Genomic DNA, 26,758 nt, shown 5'->3' on the forward strand with positions numbered 1-26,758 from the left:
AGGATCACAGACATGTGACACCATGCCTGGTTTACATGGTTGTGAGGATCAAACCCAGGGCTTCAGCAAGCTGTACAAGGACTTTACTGTTACATGAATTATTAACTGGTCTTAGTAATAAAAATCTGGAATCAGATATTAGGGGGTTAAAAGCTAGAAGATCAGAGAAGCAGAGCAGTCAGCACTGGTTGTTCTTATGTCTATGAGATACTCAGACTGAATGGGGTATTCTGTCTCTACAAGTCCTCAGCATTAATGCTGTCTCTATGAAACTTCGGACTAAATTCGGAGCTCCTGTCTCCTCCTGCCTTATATTCCTCTCTCGGCCTAGCCACATCACTTCCAGTCTCTGCATCCCTAATGCTGGGATTAAAGGTGTTAGCAGCCGCCACCACCACTTGGCTCTGTTTCCTTTTTAGATTGATTCAATCTGGTGTAGCCCTGAGCAATCTTAAACTCACAGAGATCAGTCTGTCTCTGCCTCTCAAGTACTGGAATTAAAGTTGTGTGCCACCACTGCCTGGCCTCTATGGCTAACTAGTGTGCTAGCTCCACACCCTCATCTTCAGGCAAGTGTTATTTGTTAAAGCACAAGCCAAATATCACCATATTTGACCTACCTAGCTACATTTCCAGCTCAAGGCAGTGTTTTCTTGATCCATAAATGATATATTATTGACAATTCTAAATCTATACATATTTAAGTGTTCACACCAAGCATCTTCCTGCAACAAAGTTTGTCATGTTACATAAATTTTAAAATGGTTCATAAATTCTGTCTTTATGAAAAGACAGAAAAGTCATTGTTAGCAAAAGTCACATAGAGTGAAGTAACCTATAACAACTGAGGAAACCCAGGACACAAAAGAACTGTGTGGTTCTATTTTTGCCAAGTCTCCATAGAAGCAAGGTTCCAGGAATCAGGTAGTGAGTTCTTGGGAAAAGAAGAAACAATTAGATGAGTACAGTGGTTTCCTAGCGTTCCCATGATGCTTCCCTTTTATTGTGAGCACTGATTAGGTGGGTATGTTCCCTACATAAAAATTTAGTCAGCTTATGATTTGATTTTTGTTCTTTCTGCACCAATGCTGCACTGACAGAAAATAAAAACTACTAGCAAAAACCCCATCTCATCTCTGTAGGAAATTAAAAGGAAAGTGTAATAAGGGAACAAAAAGAAGATGTAAAGAATATAGAGACCCAATCATCTACATAAGGAACAAAGGGGTCACAGTTCATGTCTGTCATGTCATAAGCCTAAAGGATGCAAGGGAAAGAGCTGCATTATAGCTGGCAGATCAGGGTTGAAGAGGAGGTCATTCCAACAGGAGGCAGTAGAAGGCCTGAGGCAATGTTATAAATCATACAAACCCCAAGGGACATTCTACAATCCATCACAAACGGCTTTCATAATTTACAACTTCCCAAAGGTGATAGCATTCTCTTCACCAAAATCATGACCAATTTGTTGTGCTTTCCCACAATTTTAGCAAGCCGAATTCTTGAATCTGTATGCAAAATAAGTTCCTACCATTTTTATAATTGGGATAGTTAACAGTTCTGACTGGTTAGAAACTAACAATCTAACAAATCCTCTGTGGTCACAATAAGCAGGCAATTCTTGGTCATCAGATGACAGCTTACATCCATCAACACCAAACCTGCCTCTTCCCACCACTTTTCTTTTCCCTCCATGCCACTAGCTCATTCATTCAGTTCTACAGTGTCAAGCTTTAAATCACTAATGTAGTTCAGGAAGCGTATACAAGAAAAAACAGGCTTTTATAAAGAACACATTGTTTATTTCTGAACCAGAGGGATTCCTAATCCACTTGTCACATAAGGATATTCTTTTATATGGATTCTTACTAGAATGAAAGAGTAGAATGGAGAAACAATCAACTCACCAAATGCCTAGCCAAGCCTACTGTCAGCACCCTCTAGAACTATAGACCAATTCAACTAGTTTCACAATTTGTTAGATTGTTTCATTGAACAAAGTTTCTTATTTCTATCTAGAAAAAAAAACAGCAAGAACTCTTATTTTTGTAAGGAGAAAGTGAGTACCAGTAGCTAACAGCTTTAGATATAAGTCACTTAGCAGTAACTAAAAAAAGTCATTCACATTTTATTCTCATCTACATAATAGAGCAAGTAAGATAAAATAAAATCTTTAAAAACCTTTCAACTTTTCCTTAAATTATATTAACACTACACCAAGTAAGAAGCCAAAACAAGAGCTGTGTGACCCAAGTGGCTTCAAGAGTTTCGCCACAGGTCCCTCACTTCACGTGGACCTTTATCCAAATGTCAGCACCCGTGCAGAAGAGGGGCAGAAGATTCTGAGAGTCGGGATCGGGAGAACTTGATGAAAACAGTGTCTTCTGGACATGGCAGGACCACTGCACTCACAGACCCACAGCTACTATGTCAGTCAGCAGAACAGCTGTGTGAGATCCAGTCCAAAACAGCTAGTCCAGATGCTAGCATCAAGTAGGGCATGGCTTATGAGCTGCTTTCCACATGCGGAGAAGCTACTGAGAGCTGATAACTTCTGAGGGAGGGAGAGTCAGTGTTTCTTAAGGGTGTGGCCCTGGCAATCAACCATGCTCTAGTGGATGGCCCCGCACACATTAGTGGGATGGGCAACACAAACTGGACTTGACTGGATATTAAAAAAGGACATCAAGTTGGGAGGAGGCAGGGAGTTGGGGAGTGAGTCTAAAAAAATTAGGGGGAAGAGTCAGCATGAATCTGATAAAAATGTAGTATAAGAATTCATAAAATTCTAGAAGAATTAATAAAAAATATTCCATTAAAAACCTGTAACCACACAAAGTAACCTGGCTCCATGCTAACCCACAGCCTGATCCAGTTCAAGTATCGTGTCACAAGATACTGAACAGAAAAAAAACACTAGTTGTCAACTTCATAAACAACCTCAGACTACTTAACTTCTCTGTGCTTTAGTTTCTTAAACTGCAAACAAGGATACGTTAACAACAAGTATCTTTATGATAGAGGGTCCTAAAAGATTCATATGAAGATTAAATGAGAACATCTGGGACACAGTATGAGATCTCTAAGTGTTGGCCTTTATCAGTCACTGGGAGTCACGGACTGTTTGCAAACAGGGAAGAATATAACTTTACTCCAGAAATTTCCTCCTAATTAATTTTACCACCTGAACCCTAACATCAAGTCCTCCCTAAATGGCTAACCTTATAACTTTAGAGAAATGATAAATACTGTTAGACTTCTCTTGTTTCTTGGTGAACTGTTTTAATTTCAGGGAACTTTCAGTGCTTAAAGTTAAAACGTAGACTAATGGCCACTTCTATATGGAGCTAGCTGCTGGACAATGGATACTTCTACAGACATCTTTCCTATACTTCTCAATAAAACCACAGAAAAGCTGCTGTAACCTTATCGAACACCGTCTCTAGCTGACTCCACACTGTTTCCTGAATTGTAAGACTAAGAAAACAGAAATGTTCTCTGAACATTTAACCAATTTAACATTGAACAGTTAACCAAGCACAAAAACTGGGGCGTTTTTAATAGAGAGGAACTGGAAACAATGGTTCACCACATTTCTCAGGTGCTCTGTCCAATTTATACTAAAGCCCAGTGCCAAGCCATTCTAACATTTTAATCTTATAGTGGATCTAAGTTTTTTAAACTTGAAGGATGAAACAACGTTAGCCATGGGATTTAGGAATCAGGACGATACCTGGTTCTAGGATAAAAATTCAATATTCCCTAGGACCTAAAAACAAGGATAAATAGGCATACTGGGGCTGGCTCAGTAGACAAGAGCACTTGCTGCACAGCTGTGAGAACCTGAGTTCAGATATCCAGAAGCCACATTATAAAAGTTGGGCATGATCAGGTATATATACTTGTAACACCAGCAGTATAGGGAGGCATCAAAATAGGAGAATTGCCAGGGTTGCAAGCTCCAAGTTCAGTAAGAGACCATGTCTTGAGGTAAGAAAGTGGAGAGTAACAGACATCCATTATCTTCTTCTGGTCTATACATGCACACACGCACAGGTGAACACAACTGCACAGGCATATATCACAACCTCAAGTAAATAAATGAAGTTTCTGCCTGACTCAAGGCAATAATGCATAGAATCTATACTCAAAAATCTAAGCTATTGGCTGGAGACACAAGTCAGTTGATAGAGTGCTGGCTCAACCCTTAGCACCACACAAACCAAGGACGATGGCTCCTATCTGAGAATTCAGCACTTGGATGGTGGAGGCAGTGAGATCAAGAGCTCAAGGTCAATCACATTGACACAGTGAGCCAAAGACTAGCCTGGGCTACACAATACCCTGACTCAAATCAAAAAACAAGACTGTTTTCTAAGCCTTAAAGAAAACACAGCGGAACAAACTGAACTTTTACGACTGACTGCCCTCTGCTGGTCAACAAGCAGAAGTTTTGAAGTTATAGGTCTCTGACTCACACTCAATATCCTTACCTATGGCACAAGCAGTCTGACATGTCTGTCTCTGCCAAAAATTTTGTCATTCCTAAGTATGTTTCAAAAGAAGTAAAGAGACTTCAGTGACACTGAATCACAGGGTACGAACTCTAATTGTAGTTCTGAAATTATGCCAGCTACAAAGGAAATATACTGACCCTTATCTTTACCTCAGGCCCCACTGTTCAATTTTCTAAAAAAGCTTCCAGTAAATGTACTAACCACACATATCCTACATTCAACGTACATTGAACCGTTATTCTTTCCCTTCTTCCTCTTCATTTTATTCCAAGGACTTCAAATGTATGTACAAAAATGCCCCAATCCAGAAACCTGGACGAGACCATCAGCCTTTCCTTCTACTATGATCTACCTGCCACTCTTACCAATCCTACTTACTTCTTTCAACACTTTTTCTTTTATTACCTACTATTTGAAAAACTAATAATTTTAAACAGTCTATCTATTGTGTTACTACTGCTTACCCTGCAGTGTGAATGACTGTTCTAAAACAATAAGCTAGCAATATGGTTTACCTGCTTAAAATGCTCTAGTGACTAAAAATCTACAGGACCAAAATCAAACACACAAAGACAGGATATAAATAGTCATTTACAACCACAATAAAATCAGTCTTGTCTCTCATTTCTTTATTGCTATCACAAACTACTGATCATAGAAGAAGTAACTTCTCCTTTTTTGTTAATGGCAAACAGTATACTTTCTTCATGAAAGGACATTCTATAGTCCAGCAACTGTATTCTCAAGTCCCAACACTGAAATGTTTACGGCTTAAAGTCAGGTATGTCCCCCAATGCCTACAAGCACCAGCTAGTCCCAGTTCTAGACTAGATGCACTCCCATGTACTTTCTTGGTGTTCTTCTAAAACTTCATGCCTGCTGTGCAATTATCTCTAACCCATCATTCACTGTACTTTAGAGGATGTCTGTGACCTATGAAGATTTTTACAGTCATGGAGAAAGGATCTGATCAGTATGTGTAGGTTGATTCCTGTGCAGAATCCAGTATCACACAATAATGTAACTGGTATGAATGAACAGTAAAATTGAGCTAATAACAATCATTGGCCCTTCTGAGTCAAAACAGTGTTGCTAGTCTTAGCTTTAAGCCAAATAAATCTGGGAGGAAAATGTAAACTTCTTGATTGGTATATTTGTAAAGTATTATCTAGTCCTCTAAAACGTTTTTTATCTATTCACTCTCACCAAGCTACTATAAGGTAGAATTTATTCAAAACAACGGTCTTTTTTTAAAGTTTTCCCCCTACAACATTCTCAAAATAGTGAGAAGACATTTCAGCAGCTGGCCAAGTAATAAAACACCTAAGACCATCAAATGGCTAATTCCTTGAGTTCTTTATATATTTTGGGTATTAGCCCTCTGTTATATGTGTGTTTTGTGAAAATCTTCTTCCATTCTATGAGCTGCTACTTTAGCTTTTGACAGTGTCCTTTGGATTACAGAAGCTTTTCAGTTTTATGAGGTCCCATTTCTTAATTGTCGATCTTAGTGTCGTGCTGCTGCTACAGAAACCTATAGAATGGGAAATGATCTTCACCAAGCCCAAAATTGACAGAGGGCTGATCTCCAAAATACATAAAGAACTAAAGAAACTAGATATCAAAAACTCAAATAACCCAATTAAAAAAATGGGATACAGACATAAACAAAGATTTCTCAGCAGAGTAATCTTAAATGGCCAAGAATCACGTAAATGTAAATCAAAACAACTCTGAGATTCCATCTTATACCTTTCACAATGGCTAGGATCAAAAACTCAAGTGTTGGTTCATCATGAAGAGGATATGGAGCAAGGGGAAGGTGTCTCTACTGCCGGTGGGAGTGCAAACTTGTACAGTCACTTTGGAAGTCAGTGTGGCCGTTTTTCAGAAAACTGGGGATCAATCTACCTCAAGACCCAGCTATACCATTCTTTAGTATATGTTCAAAGGATGCTCCACCATACCACAAGAATTCTTGCATAACTATGTTCATAGCAGGGTCACTCAAAATAACCAGATATCTAGATATCCCTCAATGGAAGAATGGATAAAGAAAATGTTGTCCATTTACACAATGGAGTATTACTCAGCTGTTAAAAGCAATGGCATCTTGAAATTTGCAGGCAAATGAATAGAACTAGAAAAGATCATCTTGAGGGAGGTAACGGAGACCCATTAAGAAAAGGAGAAACATGCTACAACCCACAGATTCAGAAAGCTAAGTAACAAAGAGGGCTAGGAGGTGGGAGGGAGGAGTGTTTTCCAAGAATCTCACCGTGAAAGGAAACGAGAATGGGACATTGCCAATGGGTGGGGGAAGGGCCTGGATAGGGAATAGGTATGAGGATAGAAAGGGTCAGGTGAGGGTGGGGAGGATGTAGGGAGAGATAAAGGGAATTGGACGACATGTCTAGAATGAGCTAGAAACCTAGTGCAATGGAAACTCCCAAGAACCTATGAGAGCGACCCTAGCTAAGACTCCTAGCAATGGGGGATATGGAGCCTGAACTGGCCATCTTCTGTAACCAGGCAAGACTTCTAGGGAAGGGATCGGGACCCAACCACAAACCCTTCAACCTACAATTTGTCCTGCCTACAAGATGTGCTGGGGTAAAGATGGTGCAGAAATTGTGAGACTGATCAACTAACGATGGGCCCAGCTGGAGAATCATACCCGAGAAGGGAGCTCATCCCTGAAAATCAGGACCCAGAGGCAGGAGAGCCCAGAGACATAGGATAGAACTAAACAGCGATGACAAAAAACCAAACAAAACCCCCTGCTATTCTCATTGATTGGTGCCTAGCCCAATTGTTATCAGAGAGGCTTCACCCAGCAACTGATGGAAACAGATGTAGAGACAGACCAACAGCCAAACATTTTTGGGGGGACTCCTGCAAAAGAGGGGGAGGAAGGGTTGTAGGAACCAGAGGACTCAAAAAACACCAAAAGAAAACCCATAGAACCAATTAACCTGGGCTCATAGGGGCTCACAGAGACCGAACTGGCAACCAGGGAGTCTGGAAAGGACTGACCTAGGTCCTCTTCATGTATGTTCGAGTTGTGTAGTTTGATCCTCTTATGAAACACCTAACAGTAAGAGCACGGGCTGTCTCTGACTTTGATAACCTGCTTTTGGAGCCCATTCCTCCTACTGAATTTCCTCATCTAGCCTTAACAGAAGAGAGGGGTGGGTGCCTAGTCTCACTGCAACTTAATATACCTTGGCTGGGTGATATCCATGGGAGGGGGGTTGTCCTCAAGTAAATGAAATGTGCATATGGCCAAACAGAAGCCAACTCTAAAAAGACATAACTTGACTGCCTCCTGTGGCCAAGGAGAAAAATACAACTTGGGACTTTTCTAAAAAGCATTTGAAAAGTAAGAAAACTCATATAAACTATATCTAGATCTGCTTACATTTTGTTAAAAGTTCTTCAAAGGAGCCAGGCAGTAGTGGCACACTTTTAATCCCATTACTTGGAATGCAGAGGCAGGCAGATCTCTGTGAGTCTGAGGCCAGCCGGGTCTATAAGAGCTAATTCTAGGCCAGGCCCAAAGCTACAGAGAAACCCTGTCTCGAAAAACAAAAACAAAAAAAAGTTCTTCAAAGGACTGACAGTGAAATCACTGTAGTTTCATACTTGGAGAACCATGAAGGGCACTGTAGAACAACTAAAGGCGGATTTATTAATAGCTTTGAATATATTAACAGTAGCTTTCTTTATAAGTTTAGGAATTATAGAGCTGGTGAGCTGCATACAGGATGGAAAATGCTCCAAGAAAAAAATCTGGACTGACAGGAAAAGTGAGAGGACAGTAACAGTGGTGCTTTTCCATTCGCTGTAAGGCTAAGCAATAGTGCGCATTACAGAGGTAAGTCACAGCACAAAGGACAGAAGGCATATGGGTGGTGGCTCAGAAGACTCCTACATAAAATGAATGATACTATCTCAAGGTTGGGAACAGTCAAAGATACATATTGTATGCTTAAACAGATAAAACACCTCTAAAAAGACAAACAAAAACAAAAACACAAGTACAACTAAAAAGGTTAAAAAAAAATGACAGAGGACTCAGAGTGACTGCATAGAAGAGAAAAGGCTAGCTGAGCACGCATTCTTTACCCTCTTCTCTGAGTCTGAATGAAAGTTGGCCAGCAAGCATCTCCTGTTTTTGCCACTGTACTTTTTCTGCCAGAGAGACTATGTTTGTCTGAGTTGTTCAGTTTGTTAATAGGAAATTATTCATCATATCTTATTATTTCTTTTAATGTCTGTGGTAATGTCTGTTCTTTTTCATTCCCAATGTTAATAAATTTTCCTCCTTTCTTTTCTCTTCTTGGTTAGTTTAGATAAAGGCTCTTTTTTTTAAAAATCGAAGTGGGAGGACTCCTCTAAATTAGGCCGCATAATCAAATCTAGATAACCCGCACAGTTAGGCCCAGATATTTGCTTGTTGTTTCTAAATCCCATCAAGCTGACAATCCAGATTAATCATTGCAAGTATAAAAATTGTTTAAGAAACATGCTTTTACCAAGCAATATAAAGAGAAAATCCAATGCTGGATTTTCTCCACACAGAAATGCCTATAGACCTGGATTAAGAGATGTGAACAGTAGCCTGAATGCTATCCAGTGTGAAATTTCCTACACCAAAGAAATCAGTTCATTACTCCTGTATTTAGCTTCAGTCAAGTTCACAAACATGGACAGAATGCAGTCAGAATGTCATACAAACGGCTGCTAGCTCAGTTCAAGAAAGAGTTCTTATTCCCTTTTAAAACCTCCAGGAGCTGTGCTAATGTTTATTATCTTTCTGCTACACTTTTTGTTCTTGTGTTCTCTCTCTCTGCCTTCTCCCTTCCTTTCCTTAGATGAGAGCAGTAAGTAGTAACCTTGTCACTGCACTCTGGCCTGAATACTATCCTGTCTTGAAATTTCCGGTGTGTGTGTGCGCGCGCGACACACACACACACACACACACACACACACACACACACACACGGATTAAACCTAAGGCAGGCAAACACTATACGACAGTCATATGTCCAGCCCACTTTTTTTCATTTTGGCACACTATTCAGTAAATTATCAGGATTGGCTTTGAACTTACTCTGTAGCACAAGCAGGTCTTGAAAGTACCGTCTTGTGCCTCATACTCTCAGAGAGGTGGGATTTAAAATACTCTTATCAGAAGCATCAAACACTGGTACTTATGTGTAAGTGCAGTGAATGGCATAACAGACTTAAAGGAAACTAAAATGATGATGGATATAAATCAAGAAATCTACAATACTCATGGGCTTAAAAGCTAAGATGTCCATTGCTTACAAATTATCTCTAGATTCAATGTCAGCCTAAATGAGGAAAGAGTCCCACACAGGCTTTTTATAACACTGACGAGGTAAGTATAAAACTTATGTAAATGCATATAGTTCACATAAAAATACCTGGGATAGCTTTAAAAAAAAGTCAGAAAAATCTGTATTTCCTGATTTCAAGTCAAATAATGAAGAAAAGCTGGAATATAGTAATAGATAAAGAAAAATCCACCTATAGAGACATTTGAGATAATCAACTAACAAATAAAGAAAGGTTTGATTGGTTCATAATTTTGGAGGGTCCAATCTATCATAAATTGAACTGGCTAATTTGGTACTATAGCAAAGCATCTGCCAGTAGTATGTGACGGAGCATAATCCTCTCAATTCATAGTCAGGAAGCAAGAGAACAAGGAGGGACAGGGGTCTCCAAGTCCCCTTCAAGCCACACCATTAATGACTATTAGGTCATTTCTACCCAAGGCTCCATCATCTTCCTGAAGTAGATAGACTCTGAAGATGATGGGTCTTCAGAAGATATTCAATCTATAGTTAATGTCAAATGATTTGTTTGCAAAGACTATACGGCAATGAAGAAAATGCAATGGAGTAAGTAGGGTATAGTTAAGCTACCTCTGTTTGAAGGAATCCAAGCCACACCTAACACTAGACAAGAAAATAGCAAGACAGGTCAAAGATCTAAAAGAAAATAGGTCAACCATAAAGCTTTAAAAAACAAACTTTAACATAGTAAAGTTTTATGAATATAGAACAAATCATTTTATTTTATTATATAAAATTAATAATCATTAAAAGCATGAACTAGATTTTATAATAATTGCCCCTCACTACTTCCAGGACAACAAAATCAAAGTATTCTTCAAATGAGTATAAAGTAGTTAGTGTAGTAAGCTGGAAATCAGTAAGAACTCATTGGAAAGTTAACCATACAACTTTTTTTACACTCCAATCCTTTACATAAGAGAAATAAAAATATATCCACAAAATTGCTTTTATAAAGATGTCCACAGCCACTTTATCTGCACTATGCAAAATCTATAAACCAACCAACTAGTCAACATATAAGCAAATTATAGTCTTCATATCCTATATAGCTTCTCAGCACTGACAGTAATGTACTACTACAATGGTCAGTATAAATAAATCTCAAAAATATTATGCTAAATGAAACTACTCAGACATAAAAAGAAAGCACATTAACCCATGATTTTCAATTATACAAAATTCTAAAATAGGCAAAACTAAGTTATGGCAATAGACATTAAGGTATTGGAAGCTCAGCAGTCAATAGTTAAGACTACTTTTGCAGAGAATCTGAGTTCAGTTCCCAGTACTCACTCAAGGTGGCTTAAAACTGCTTGTAATTTCAGCTCCAGATGATACCTTCTTCTGGCCTTAGAGGGCACCTGCACTCACATGTGAATGTACACACAAACATACGCATGCATGCATACATACATACATACATACAATTAGATAAAAAATAAATCTGAAAAAAATAAATTAAAACAGTGATTGCAAAGTGGGTTGAGTTTTGCAAAAAGAATGCATGGTTAAACTTTCGGGAAGGACATAAAAACACCTTAATATCTTGATTTTAAGAAATAACTATAATAAAACCCAGCACACTTTACTGTATATAAATTATGTCTCAAATCTAATAAATAAATTAAATTCAGGCCAGGCGGTGGTGGCGCACGCCTTTAATCCCAGCACTCGGGAGGCAGAGGCAAGCGGATCTCTGTGAGTGCGAGGCCAGCCTGGTCTAGAAGGGCTAGTTCCAGGACAGGAACCAAAAAAAAGCTACGGAGAAACCCTGTCTCGAAAATCAAAAAAAAAAAAAAAAAATTATATATATATATAAATTCAGTTACCTTTTACCTTAATAGTCAGATTTCAAAAGTATTCTGTCAAGATGTGCCCAACAGAACATGGTGACTCAACTGTACAGTATGATGCCCTATAATATAAAAGTCTGAGAAGTTGGTGATGGTAGAATTTTACATTCACAGACACAAAAACAAACAAAAAACATGCTTACTCCAATACCTGCACAGAAAATTTATAAACTAAGGTATGTGGAAGATGCTATAAAATCCTAGAGTGTGGGCTGGGACTGTAGCTCAGTTGACAGAAAGTTTGCCTAGAATACACAAAACTCTGGGTTTGATCCTTAGCACTGCATGAACTGGGGGGGGGGGGGTGCGCATCTGTAATCTCAGCACTCAAGAGGCAGGAGAACCCAAAATTCAAGAACATCCTCTAATATTATAGCAAGTTGGAGGCCAGCCTAAGCTAAACGAAACTTCTCTTTAAAAAAACAAACAAACAAAATCCAACCTAGAATATGGCTAACTCCTCCAAGTATTGAGAAATTTACCTACCTATTTCTGTTATTTAACAACAGAATTTTGGGTAGCTTTAAGTGGGTCAACTTGACCCCTCACACTGCTCAATGCTTAGTGGAACCCAGATATCAAATTCTAATAACATGTTTGAAGGCAGGAACAGTATTACAGTGACAAAATAATATTTAGAGTTGTAGTGTCAAAATGACATTCCACACATTTCCAAACGCACCACAGGAGAAGGTAGTGCTCATAGTTAAGAATACTCTAGGCTAGTACTCTAACCAAAAGCACATGCAAGCAGCATTTAAAAAAAAGAATCCAATTAGTAGATTTAATCTATCTCATCATTCTAATTCTAAAATTGATTTATCCAGCATTACCTGCTTAATCTCGAAGGGGAAGAAAATACATACTTTTATTTGCTATGTCTAAGACTGACTCAAGCAAATGAGGAATACTAGTTTTATTGACATTTCTAAATAGAGAAATTAGAGAAAACAAATAAAAAAGAAATTCCACTGGAAGCCAAATTACTGAGTGAAATAATATATCTATAAGACTTTCTGAAGGACCCATGCATGTGTAGCACTGGCTCAAATACACAGTGGCTCAAATACATGGTATTCCCAGATAGCAGTACATGGTGAACAATTAAAATCTCCTTGAATAACACATTCTAAACTAAACCAAGCATAAATTACCTTCTCTATGGTTCCTAGCTGGGTAGTACACCTTCAGGAAATTCTAGGAATCTTTAGGTGAAATGGGACCAAGCTGGAAAATTAGGTGGCTGAGGGGCCAGCCTTAAGTTGTAGCCTGCCCTAATTTCTACCCCAGTTTCTGCTTCCTGGTAGGCATCATTTAAAAAGCAGCCATTTATTATGGCACATGGACTAAGTCCTCTGCAGTGCCTACCCATCGTAAAGGACTCTAATCCTCTGAAAATGTGAGCAAAAATCTATTTTCCCTCTCTGTTTCTTTTGGGTATCCTTGTCACAGCAGTGAGAAAAGTAACACACACCACGTTCACTGACTAGCATCTTTAACAGTGTTAAGATGGCAATGTTAATTTAATTCTTATCCAAATATCACATTTTTTGATGAAAATGCCAATCTGATTCTAAAATATATGAAAATTTAAGAGATCCATCGTAGTCCAAACACTTCAGAGTAAAAAAAGAAAAGATAATAGATTGACATTTCTCAATTTCAAGGTTTACTATAAACGTTACAGTAATGAAGTAATCAAATGCAGCATAAAGATGAATGGCGTAAAACTGACAGGCCAAAAGTAGCAAGGTTGTTGAGAACCTTCAATGGGAAAAAAACGGACTTTATAATACCGATGCCAGAAAACTAGATGCCAACAGCCAGGGAAACAGATCAATTCCTGCTCAGCCACGTCAGAGAAATTTCTTCCTGAAGCAGATGGGAACAAATAGAGACCCACAGCCAATGTGCAAAGTGAGAGACCTTGAACATTCAGTCCTAGATGGAGTGTCTCTATCAAATCCCTCCCCTCAGGGATCAGGAAACCCTGAGAAGAGGAGGTGGGAACAGTGTTAAGACTCAGTGGGATGGAGGACACAAAGGAAACAAGGCCTTCTAAACACAGCAGGACAGAGGCATATATGAATTCATAGAGACTGTGGCAGCATGCTAGGGTCTGTACCAGAAGAGGTCCTAGCACTGAGAGGGGAAGTGAACACATATCCCAATCCTTAATCCAGAAGCTTGATAGTGAAATATTTGTCTGAGAAGTCTCACTGGTGCATCCACTCTTAGGAGCAGACCCAATACCCGGCAGGAGATGGCAAACACAAATGAACTCAATGGGTATTTTTAGAGGTTCTTGTTGGGTGATGCTGTGCCAGGGCCCTTTTTTTTTTTTTAAACATATAAACCTTACAGGTCCTCTGCATATATTACGGTTTCTAGTGTTGTGTTTTTTGGGATTCCTAGGTGTGTGTGTGAATGTGTGTATCTCTGTTTCTCTGGCTTTTTCTTCTGTTTGTTTTGTCCTATTTCAACTTGTTTGTTTTTATCTTATTTTACTATATCATTCTTTAGATGCCTGTTCAAATTCTGAGGAAAGACAAAAAGGGTGTGGACTGGATGGGAGGTGAGGTGGGAAGGAACTGGGAGGATTTGGAAGAAGGGAAACTATGATTAGAGTATACTATATGAAAAACCTTACTTTTAATAAAAGAAAGAGAAATGACTTTTTAAAATTATTGACTGATTGATTCATTGATCCATTCTGTTTATACATGTGCGTATAAACACACCATGGCACTTGGATGGATGCTAGAGGACAACTCAGGGGGAATGAGTTTTCTTCTTTCACCAAGGTATTGGGTCCCAGGTATTGAACTCAGCTCATCAGGCATAACACACCAGCTGAACCATCTCCTTAGCTCAGAATAAATTTGATGTGACTTACAACAAGTCAAACAAATCAAAGACAGGGTAAATATAAGGGCTAGAATATGTTAACCTTTAAGAAGTTAAACATAGATATAAGTCTTTGTAGAATTGCATTAGATTAGTTTCTTGGCTATGATCCTCAAAGCATAAACAATCAAAAATTAACACAAAAAGATGAATGTTCAGTAAGCATATGAAAGACATACTTATCATCTTTAGTCATGAGGGAAATGCAAAACAAATTCACAAGTGAGATACACTTCACACTCACTAGGATAGTTATGGTTTTTAAATACAGATGACAGTAAGTGGTGCCAAGTACTATCCTGCATTGTAAATAACATGTACAATCACCAGAAAACACAGTTTGTCAGCTCCTCAAAATACCAAATATCAAGTTCCATTTGATTCTGAAAGTCTACTAGAGATATACCAAGAGAAAGAAAAACCAAGTACACATGAGCTTGTATATGAACGTTCAGAACAACTTTCTTAGTCTCAAAAGTGCAAACAAATGTCTAAAAGCTGATGTAAGAACAAAGTGCTGTCTGTGCATTCACAAAATGGATTATCCAAACAAAACAGATACAACAGCTGATATATGACATGTATAGACCATAAAAGCACAATAAGGAAAAGAAGCTGAACACGAAAGAATAACCATCACACAATTCTACTTACATGTGCGCCACTATAGCCAGTTCAAAAGGACAAAATTTTAAGTAAAAGCCCCAAAGCTGCTGATTAGCTGCTAATAGCTGAACAGATCATGGATATTGTTAGCTGTGACAAATATGCTCAAGGGTTAGAGTGCTGATTACCTTAACTGTGTGGTGCAAATACTGACAATTACTGAGTTGTACACTTTAAAATTGTGAATTTGCCCCCACCCCAATCGATCAATGCCTGAGGGAAGTGGGAGAGCTGGCCCTGCCTGCCACCAGCCACATCACTCAGGAGAGCAGGCCCTGCACCTTGTGAGGGCAAGAGTTAACCCCATTTGTCGAGGTAAGGGTGATCCAGCCCTAAAGTTGTGAGCATTGTAGAGCTATCCCTATTGCCCATCTATCATGTGCCATCATGGGTTGTGGAGAGATGCCTCCCCCACTCCATTAACTTCTGAGGCTGGTGGGAAAGCTTGTCCTGAGGTCATAAGGTTGGGAGAGCAGTCCCTGCACCTCATCATTTCCAACTACTGCACAACTGGGCAGCACTGTAGAGCTGACCCTGAAGGTGTAGGTGTGGGACGAACAGACCCTGAGGATATGAAAGCAGGAGAACTGGTCCCACCCCTTGCTCATGACAGCAAGGGGTAAACTCACCAGGGCTATGTAGGAGAGTCCACACTAGTGGTGAGGACAAGGGAGAGCTAGGGGGCTAACCAACCCTGCAACTACCCAGGCCCAGCAACAGGGTTATGTGTTGGTCTACCCCAATATCCACCCCATCTGTGATCTGTTTGAACACATGATGGCACTGGTGCTGCAGGATCTCTATGACACAAGGCAACATGACAGACAACAGGATAACCAAGAGGAGTTCCAGTATTGATAATGTCACAGAAACCAAAGGCTTTGCAATGACTCTTTGCAATGAACACTTGCAAGTAAAGTGATGTGGGATGCCCCTCTGTATGCTATGAATGTTTTTTTATTACCATTTGTTAATAAATAGGCCGCTTTGGTCTATGGCAGGGCAGAATACAGCTAGGTGGGAAATCCAAGCAGAGAACATGAGGGAGAAAGCAGGTCGAATAGGAAAGATGCCAGCAGCTGCCAGAGGAGTAAGATGCCAGAGCATTAATGGTAAGTCAAGGGCACGTGGCAATACATAGATTAGAAATGGGTTAATTTATATGTAAGGACTAGCCAATAAGAAGTCGGAGCCTCCAGCCACCATATGGTGGCTTACAACTATCTGTAATAAGATCTGGTACCCTCATCTGGCCTGTAGGCATTTAATGCAGGCAGAACACTGTATATATAATAAACAAACAAAACAAAGAAGTCTGAGCCATCGGTCAAGCAACTATAATCAATTATAATCAATATTAAGCCTATGAGTGATTATTTATAAGTGGCTGCAGGGGCCAGCAGGTGGGAAGAAACCAGTCCAGTGGGACCGGACTGGACAGGGAAAATCTTCTGGCTAGAATAAAATACAGATTAAAAACCCTTTTATCGATATTGAACTCGAGTTGGAAGAGGCGAGTCCGGTCTCAAAATGGAGGGCCATGATCCAAAGGAACCAGAACAGTTGAGAAAACTGTTTATTGGTGGTCTGAGCTTTGAAACCACAGATGATAGCTTAAGAGAACATTTTGAGAAATGGGGCACACTTACAGACTGTGTGGTAATGAGAGATCCCCAAACAAAACGTTCCAGGGGCTTTGGTTTTGTGACCTACTCTTGTGTTGAAGAGGTGGATGCTGCAATGTGTGCTCGGCCACACAAAGTTGATGGGCGTGTGGTGGAACCAAAGAGAGCCGTTTCTAGAGAGGATTCTGTAAAACCTGGTGCCCATTTAACAGTGAAGAAAATCTTTGTTGGTGGTATTAAAGAGGATACAGAAGAGTATAACCTGAGAGACTACTTTGAAAAGTATGGCAAGATTGAAACCATAGAAGTTATGGAAGACAGGCAGAGTGGGAAAAAGAGAGGATTTGCTTTTGTGACTTTTGATGACCACGACACAGTTGATAAAATTGTTGTTCAGAAATACCACACTATTAATGGGCATAATTGTGAAGTGAAAAAGGCCCTTTCGAAACAAGAGATGCAGTCTGCTGGATCACAGAGAGGCCGTGGAGGTGGATCTGGCAATTTTATGGGTCGTGGAGGGAACTTTGGAGGTGGTGGAGGTAATTTTGGTCGTGGTGGAAACTTTGGTGGAAGAGGAGGCTATGGTGGTGGAGGTGGTGGCAGCAGAGGTAGTTATGGAGGTGGTGATGGTGGATATAATGGATTTGGAGGTGATGGTGGCAACTATGGTGGTGGTCCTGGTTACAGCAGTAGAGGAGGCTATGGTGGTGGTGGACCAGGCTATGGAAACCAAGGTGGTGGATATGGTGGTGGTGGAGGAGGAGGATATGACCGTTACAAGAAGGAGGAAATTTTGGTGGAGGTAACTATGGTGGTGGGAACTATAATGACTTTGGAAATTATAGTGGACAACAGCAATCAAATTATGGACCCATGAAAGGGGGCAGTTTTGGTGGAAGAAGCTCAGGCAGTCCCTATGGTGGTGGCTATGGATCAGGTGGTGGAAGTGGTGGATATGGTAGCAGAAGGTTTTTAAAAAACAGCAGAAAAGGGCTACAGTTCTTAGCAGGAGAGAGAGCGAGGAGGTGTCAGGAAAGCTGCAGGTTACTTTGAGACAGTCGTCCTAAATGCATTAGAGGAACTGTAAAAATCTGCCACAGAAGGAGCGATGATCCATAGTCAGAAAAGTTACCGCAGCTTAAACAGGAGGCCCTTCTTGTTCAGGACTGTCAGAGCCACAGTTTGCAAAAAGTGCAGCTATTGATTAATGCAATGTAGTGTCAATTAGATGTACATTCCTGAGGTCTTTTATCTGTTGTAGCTTTGTCTTTCTTTTTCTTTTCATTACATCAGGTATATTGCCCTGTAAATTGTGGTAGTGGTACCAGGAATAAAAAATTAAGGAATTTAAAAAAAAAAAAAAAAAAAAACCCTTTTATCCATAAGGGTTTACGAATGACTCACTGTGTCACTATAGCTTCCATGATGATTAATTTTTCCCTTCTCTCTTTTTTCCTTTTTTGTCTTAAATTTTATTTTATTTTATTTTGTGGGGGAGGTTGCAAGGCCAGAGGATGAATACAAAAAGATAAAGAAATGAATGGGATAGACATGCATGATGTGAAAGACACAAAGAATAAATAAAAAGAGGGAAATGATGCCTTTACTGTTCATAAATAAGTATCAACAACCCCCTCAAATTAAAAATTTGTAGGTACTGCAAAGTCCAAACAAAAAATAAGCTGAAAACATTAATTGAAAAACCTGAACATCTAATTTGGGCAAGAAACATAGGGAACTTCACTGTCATTTCAATTAAGGAAAGCCGCCTACAATCCTCTGACAATTAATGCTATTTGTTGTTAATTAGCACTTACCTATCATTTTGGAAAGTCCTCTAAAAGCTAATACTTAATACAGATAATCCTATATAACAAGCAATTCGTGCTTTTTAAAATCACTAAATGTGAGCCAAGTAGCTGTATGAGAGTCTAAAACAGAGCATCAAGAAATACAACAATATAGTGAATTAAGTGAGAATGCTACAACATGAGTAGTATTAGTCTAAATTACAGAAAAAGCACGCATATAAAAAGATAGATACAACATCTCAAGAACTGCTTCTGGGATCCTGAAAGCTCACAGAAATAAATTTAAAGCTATGCAATTTTAAGTAAGCAACTTTCTCAGGAAAAGCTTACCTAAGCTAACCTTAATGAACATACTTTCAAAGAAAACATTGCAATGTTAAAGTCTTAAACGTTACATACAAACACCACGTGCCCCCCAGGAGAACCTTACCTAGAACACTTAGTGTAGCAACAGAATGCTAACAAGGAAACATTCAAGAGCAGAAGCGGTTCCTAAAGGCTCACAGACCACTCACACATCAATCTTCAGATCATAAGCCTCTAATGGTCAACTGCTAAAAAGTAACATAATACTTTCACCATTTGTCTGTGTCCAAGTCACAGTTCTGAATTAAAGACAGAAAATGTAAAAACATAAACCCAGCTCTGCTTCAAAAAAGAAAACTAGCTTTTAGATGATTTCCTTCCAAGAAAATGGAAACCTTGTTATGTTCTTCTCATCGCTATACCTAACATATCTTTCCCTTTTCATTCAATCTGTCAGCCCAAGCCACTCAATTTTTAAAATTGTATTTATTTGTTCACTCATTCACTGGGGAGGGGGAGCATGTTCTGATGTTCCTGTGGAGGTCAGAGGACAAATTGCAGGAATAGGTTCTCTCCTTCCATCATGTGGGTCCAGGGAATTAAACGCAGCTTATCCGGTATGACTGCAGGCACAGTTACCTATTAAGCCATCTCCTTGTTTTGAAAAAAATTAATAATGAATATTCATTTTTACTATCAATTCTATTTTTAATATTTAAAAGGATAAAAATCAAAACTACATCCAAAAATGTAATTACAAAAAGGATCACATATTATACTAGAAACTAAACATACTTAACAACACAGAGAGGGGTAAATTATACAATGAAATGTATAAAGAAGCATTTAATCGTTTGGGAAGTGTATAGATTAGATCATTAAATTTAAAAGTAAGCTCCAAAGACAACACAATGAATTTTGTTAAGTCACAACAGAAGCTGAGAGTGGTAGTATAAATATGCCTAGAGCACTCAGCAGGTGAAGGCAGGAAGATCAGAAGCTTAAGGCCACTACACTTACATAGGTTAAAGGCTAATCTGGGCTACATTTAACTCATTAAAGATTTTAAAATAACAAGTATTCAATACTAACTTGCCAAATCAATGTTAATTCAGCTATCTCAAGAGATCAGGAACTAATAACACTAAAGGAAACTTGTCCAACATACAATGCATTTTACTACTTTTATATTACTTCAACACTGATTTATAAGTAACTTTCAATTTTTCTTCAAACAGGATCAGTTTACTTTTTATATATAAAGAATTGTGTGCTTGCCCCTTTAAGACAGTGGTCACTTTCAAGTAGCCAGACTACAGAGAACAGGATATTCTTCCCTTGCAGGCTCTTCCTAACACAGAATTAAGAAAACTCTTTGTCCTGTATCCTAACAGCAGCCCCCGATTTATGTTACTAACCAGGCCCTGGCTCTTCCATGATCCTGTTCACATACTCTATGTTGAACCAAATCATGTGACGTGAAATTTCCCGCCAGACCCTACAAAACTTACATTAAAAAGTCTAATACTTTCCCCTCTCTTCCCACCTATTTTCTCTTGTTCTTTATGAAGCTTCTTGCCAGGCTTTCAAATGGAGCTTCTGTTTTCATTTAAGACCCTCATCATGTTTTGGCCTTTCTCATATATTGTGCCGTTTAATGTTTAATGCTTTGCTTCCCACCATGAGGCCCCATCACAGCCTGGAGGCCCTTTCTCCAAATAACCCTCATTCCTGAAAGAAATCATGTATTAGCTTTCTCTTTCCCTGGACTGACTGCTGTTGTTTTATCATTATTTCTTTATTATTATATTTAACATATAACAGATGCAAAATAAAATTCTGGTGGACTTTATAATCGTGGTGTATCTTTGTATTTTTAATTTAAAATACAGTAGAGTCTAATAAGATCACCTCATTCTCCATAGGACTAGAAGTGTTTAGTAGAGTAGAACTTAAAAGATATTAGATCATAAAGCAGTGTAAGGACGAAAGAAAGATGGCTTCAGGATACAGCTTCCAGGCGAAGGGTGCCATATGAGGGGTGAAATTTTGAGATGATGTAGCTGTTTCAGGGCGTCTGTAAGTCTCCTCACCTCAGCGTGTAAGCAAGCCCTTTAAGCTCATTAGTCTCAACAAGCTGGATTTTGGTCTGTGGTTAGTACCCAAATGGAGTAGACAGATACTTGTGTCTCCCCAGAAAAATTCAACACAGACAAATCACATAAACTGACTTTCACATTGGAACTTAAAAGACACATTCGTTTCTTATCAAATACCTGAATACATAATGAAGGAAAGGCATGTAAACTTCATTGGGGCTGGTGAGATGGCTTGGGTGTTAAAGATGCTTGCCATGGAAACTTGGAGACCTGAATTCATCCTCAGAATCGGTATACAGGTGGAAGAAAGGGCCAACTCTATAAAGTTCTCCTCTGTTCTCCACAGGCATGCTGTGCCACGTGCTCATGCATGCATACACATACTAAATAAATTTTTTAAAAAAATCTTACAAGAAATCAGGATTTAGTATCTCTAAAATTTGCAACAAAGTCAAGAGACTAAAATCAAAGCCCAGAGTTCCGGTTCTTAACCTGTGAGTGGTAACCTCGAGTCTTAACCTGTAAGTCAAACGACCCTTTCACATGGGTTGCATAACAGATATCCTGCATATCAGATATTTGCATTATGATTCATAATAGTAGCAAAATTATAGCTACGAAGTGGCAACAAAATAATTTTATAGTGTATGGGGGTAAGGTTACCACATGAGTAACTATATTAAAGGGTTGCAGCATTAATAAAGTTGAGAACCACTGACCTAGATAGTTTAATGGTCAGCACTTCAAACTAACTCTAAGCCATTCAAACTGAAACAATGATATTTCTATTATAATGACAAAGATAAACTACTAAGCATTTACTTAATAGTAGAATTTATAAAAATCCATGCATAAAACATGACAAAGTAAGCGCTATACCATTTCAACCTACTGGGATAACTGAAGAATGAGGCTTAAAGGGCGTCTCCAAATTTAAAAGTTTACCAGACTTGAGAATCAAGCTCACACCTGTACATGTACTTATACCCCATGTGTTGCAGTGAGTTCTCGCCATGAAAAAAATCTGACAGACTATGTTATACAATGTCAGTAGAGTAAGGAAGTTGGTCAAGAGCTTATAAACCATTCTTAAACGAGTAACAATATTCAACACAGTTACTAAGTGTGTTTTAAAAGTAAAAATATGGTAAGAGGACCTGTTCATAGTTATATTCTTGATGAAATATCATATTCCATCTTGACATTTACCCACATTTACATACATATAGGGCATTGGGTTTTCCAGTGCGAGGGAAGAAGAAAGTAACTTCTCTGATGAACCAGCTTTATCACATTTTTAAGTATATTTTAGGATTTGAAACATTGAAGACATTATGCTAAGTCATATAAGCTAGTAGTGAAAGAGAGAATAATAATTCCACTTACATGTGATGTCTGAGTAGTCTAATTTATAGAAGCAGAATGGTGTAAGGTTTACAAGGGGCTTAGGAAATGGAATGTTTAATCAGAACAGTGTTTTAGTAAAGATGTAAAAGTAAGTAAGACCTTTCAAAAATGTGAATATGTTCAATACTAATTACCTACACACTTAACATTTGTTCAGATGGTATTTAAAAAGGGTTTTGAGAATAAAACATTAATAGATCTTCAAGAGCCAGGATGCATCTCACTAACAGACTATGTGCAGCTCTCAATGTAATCCACAGAACTAACAATAATAACTAACAAAGATATATGCCAGAATAAGTCTTTTTGTGTTGCCCAATAAAATAGTCAGAAGCCACAAGTGAATATTAAAATTTCTGTTCACATAAAAGTTGAGAATTTCCTCCCTTATACTAGCTAGCTTCATTTCTGAACTAAACAACAAATGCAACAGACACAAAATATTTTCATACTCATAGCAAATCTACTAGAACAGGTTCACAGTGTGCATAAATGACACTAATACATACGGATTCAATTCAAATTTGGATTGTGATAAAGGTGACATTTCAAAATCAGTAAGTTAAGAATTATTGAGTAAACAGCATTGACTAGTTATTAGGACCAAAGAAAACTGAATATGCATTAACAACTTTCCCAGCCCTCTGAGAAAATGTCTCACTGTATAAACCTGGTTCAACCTTGCTATCTAGGCAAAGCTCGCTGTGCACTCCTGGCTTCACTGTAATTGTAAGGATGCACCATTACCATGGATAACCTCCTTTTCAGCTCTAATTTAGAGACTTGGGAATAAGCTTAAATCAAATTTATTAATTTTTTTGGGAGGTAAGATTCATTCAGTCTCACAGTTTCAGAGAGGTCAATTCATCAAGACAGGGAAACCATGGCAGAACAGAGAAATTCACTACACTGAGTCAGAAAGAAACACTATATAAGTGTGGAAGGCCCTGGGTTCAATACCAGCACCATAAGAAAAAGTCAGACAAATTAAAAAACTATAGACCTAAAAAGTACAATGTGAAAATACTAAAAGTATTAGCATGTAATCCTAATTAAAAAGGGGCTTCATAGTCATGTTGGCTACAATCCCTGAGTTTAGAAGCTGAGACAGAAGGATCCAAGTTAAAGGCTACCCTGAGCTACACAGTGAGTTAAAAATAAAACTAAAAGAAACAAAACAGATAGAGAATTCTAATGAGAATATAAACTGAAAAAACAATAATGGAAGCCTTATTTAAAAGAAAATTAAAGTTTTCAAATGTAAAAGCAAAGCAAACAAACAAGTATACTTTAGATGAATAAAGACAGAAAAACAAAATGAGAGGAAAGGTTTCTATTTCTTTAATTGTAAAGAATAATTCAGTGGGAAAAAGAAAAACTGAGAAGTGACAAGTGATGAGAAGTCAGTCTAGTCATTTCCTATTTACACTTTTAGGAATGACCAAAAAAATGAAGAAATATTATTACTGACTATTGAATTAACTTTACAACAGCCCGAAGGGTAAAAACCTTCCTAGCCTGATAGAGTTGATACAGGCATAAATAAAACACAGTAGGCAAAGTGATAGCTGACAGAGCAGAAAGAGGTAAGGTAGACAGGAGTTCATTACACTGCTCTCTACCTTTGTGTATGCCTGAGTATTTCTAGTAAAAAAAATTTTTCCAGATATGGATATTTTTTAACCCAACCAAGTATTTCCAGAACTTCACTTACACAACAATTTAAGTAAAAGGAAATCCGAATAAACACTGAAAGCAAAGGCCTGAAAATGACCTGAGTATTTATTGGAAAGTGGTTAATAAATTATGATTCATTTAAATGCAGTATTGTCATATAACTATGTTAAAAGATTTTAGGATATAATGGTACTTGTTTGTAATTCCAGCATTCCTAAAGAGAAATGGGAGGTGGAGATGGGATTATCACCTGGAATCTTGCAGGCCAGATAACCTGAAGTGAGCAATACAGCAACAAAAACAAGAAAAGACCATGCCTTGAGAAAACAGAAAATGGGAACTGAGGCTTGCCGGCTGTTTTCTGATCTCCATATGTGCATTTTGGCAAGAGTGTGTATAATCCACTCACACAACAAATGTGCACAAAATAATTAAAATTCTAAAAATGGTATTTAGGAAAGAATAAAAGAATCATTAAGCCATATAAACACATTTTGTGCCCAGGTGCAGGGGCAGATGCAGTCTTAGTAGTGGGGGATTATATAAAAATATTAGAAGGGGCCTAGAGTATAAACTGCTCTTGCAGAAGAACCAAGTTCAGTTTCTAGCACCCATCTCAGATGGCTCAAAAGCACATGTAACTCAAGCTCCAGAGGATCTAACACACTCTGTCCACTGTAGTCATCTATTTTCACAGGTGTACGCACGCACGCACGCACACGCACACACACACACACACACACACACACACACACACACACACCGCGCATACTAAAAATAAATGTTTACAAATGTTAGAATACAGAGCTTTTAAAAATGGAAATGGTGATATTCAGTATACCTGGAGATAGTGACTAAAAAGAAAAACAGAGTATGTAAAGAATCGAGCTGAAAAAAACTGGCAAAATCTACTTTATAAAACTGTGAAAGAAGAATTTGTTTGGCAGCATGTAGAGCAGGATAGACTATTTGAACGCCCCGCATCTTTTGTTTTCGTTTTGGCTTACTTTCTGGACATTAAAAAAAAATTACAAGCACAATTATCAGTACCTCATTTCCTGATTCTAGTGATCTCTTCTTCCGTGGTCCAATAGCTGCAAGAGCTGTGAGATTAGCATCTCTGTATTGGATCTGGGCGAGCTCCAATTGCTGCAACTAGAAGATGGGGGAGAAAAGAAAGTCCATGTTTACACAGATGCTCAGGGAAAAAGAAAATATCATTAAAGCAGTTTCTGTATTTATTCCCAAATAAAATTATATAATAAAATGAATACTGACTCCCTTGCAGCCAAGGGCACATTCCTGATGTCTTGACTCCACTAACTCGTAGTCCCAATCTTTACAAAGAAGAGACAAAGTTCAGGGAAGAGGAAATCAAACAGTGCTTGTACATTACAGAACTCATTCTAGTATGTTGTATAATTTACAAACTACTCTCTTAACTTTCACAAACACATTGAAAGGGTATTCACTGACTGTTCAAACAAAAAAAAAAATTAGACAGTGAGGGTCGAAGAAATTAGGGCAATTTCATAGAAATCATCCCCAAAAGAGGTAGAACCAGTACTCAGAGATAAATGTTCTCCCTATAAACATTTACTAATAAGACTCATGGATTTACTCTGTATTTGTCTTCATGGTAAAAACCTTGAGTGATGTAATTTAGTCCAGAATGGCCAAAACTACAAGGTACAATTTTTCAGTCTTCAGGCAACAGTACAGAAGGTAATCACAAATTATGTCTTATGAAGAAGGATTTCATCAAAGTGATTATGCATAAAAATAGTTATGTATTTTCATAAAGACAAAGTAAAAATAAAATACCACTTCATAAGCCCCTCAGTTTTACTAGAAGAGGAAAAATGTTCAATTCTCAAGAAAATCTTACTGCTATATAAGGCAAAAATGTTGTTGAAACTGAATGATAGTCACACTCCAACAGGATCAAGACAGTTCACTGAGAAAAACTTACACTGGAAATATTCCTGGCGGGGGCGAGGGAATAAACAAAGTTCAAACACATTATAAAATAAGGATGACAGCACATGAACCTTCATCTTAGATCTCCTAGCTTTCAGAGCTGTGGAAAGTAAAATCCTATGGAATAGAAGCTACTCACTAAGGGGCTTTTGATATAGCAGCATAAATATATTTAGACAACAATTAATCCAAGTACATAAACTAAGAATGATATTCTATTTGCTCCAAAAATTACAGGACCGAAATCTTTTTTAAGCAGTAGGCTTTCTTAAAAATATATTGTTTGGTAAGGGTTTTCAGAAGTTGTAAAATCTTTGAAAAAAAAAAAAAACTATGGTCAAGAGTCTGATGCTGCAGACATTAAGGACCTCATTGAATAAATGGGACCTCCTGAGATTGAGAAGCTTCTGTAAAGCAAAGGACACTGTCACTAAGACACAAAGGCAACCCACCAACTGGGAGAAGATCTTCACCAACCCCGCAACTGACAAAGGTCTGATCTCCAAAATATATAAAG

At 38.2% G+C, this 26,758-nt stretch overlaps 1 protein-coding gene and 1 pseudogene across 1 annotated transcript in view; one reads left to right on the forward strand and one right to left on the reverse strand.

The window, feature by feature from the left end:
* Positions 1 to 26,758, reverse strand: part of Taf4b (TATA-box binding protein associated factor 4b) — a 124,116-nt gene that overhangs the window by 10,552 nt on the left and 86,806 nt on the right. The window contains exon 14 of the mRNA XM_075969263.1: positions 25,312 to 25,416. Within this exon, the coding sequence (XP_075825378.1) occupies positions 25,312 to 25,416 (105 nt within the window). The remainder of the gene's footprint in view (positions 1 to 25,311; positions 25,417 to 26,758) is intronic.
* Positions 16,829 to 18,212, forward strand: LOC142847938 (heterogeneous nuclear ribonucleoprotein A3 pseudogene; annotated as a pseudogene).

The sequence above is a fragment of the Microtus pennsylvanicus genome, chromosome 4, assembly GCF_037038515.1.
Source record: "Microtus pennsylvanicus isolate mMicPen1 chromosome 4, mMicPen1.hap1, whole genome shotgun sequence".
Lineage (NCBI taxonomy): Eukaryota > Metazoa > Chordata > Mammalia > Rodentia > Cricetidae > Microtus > Microtus pennsylvanicus.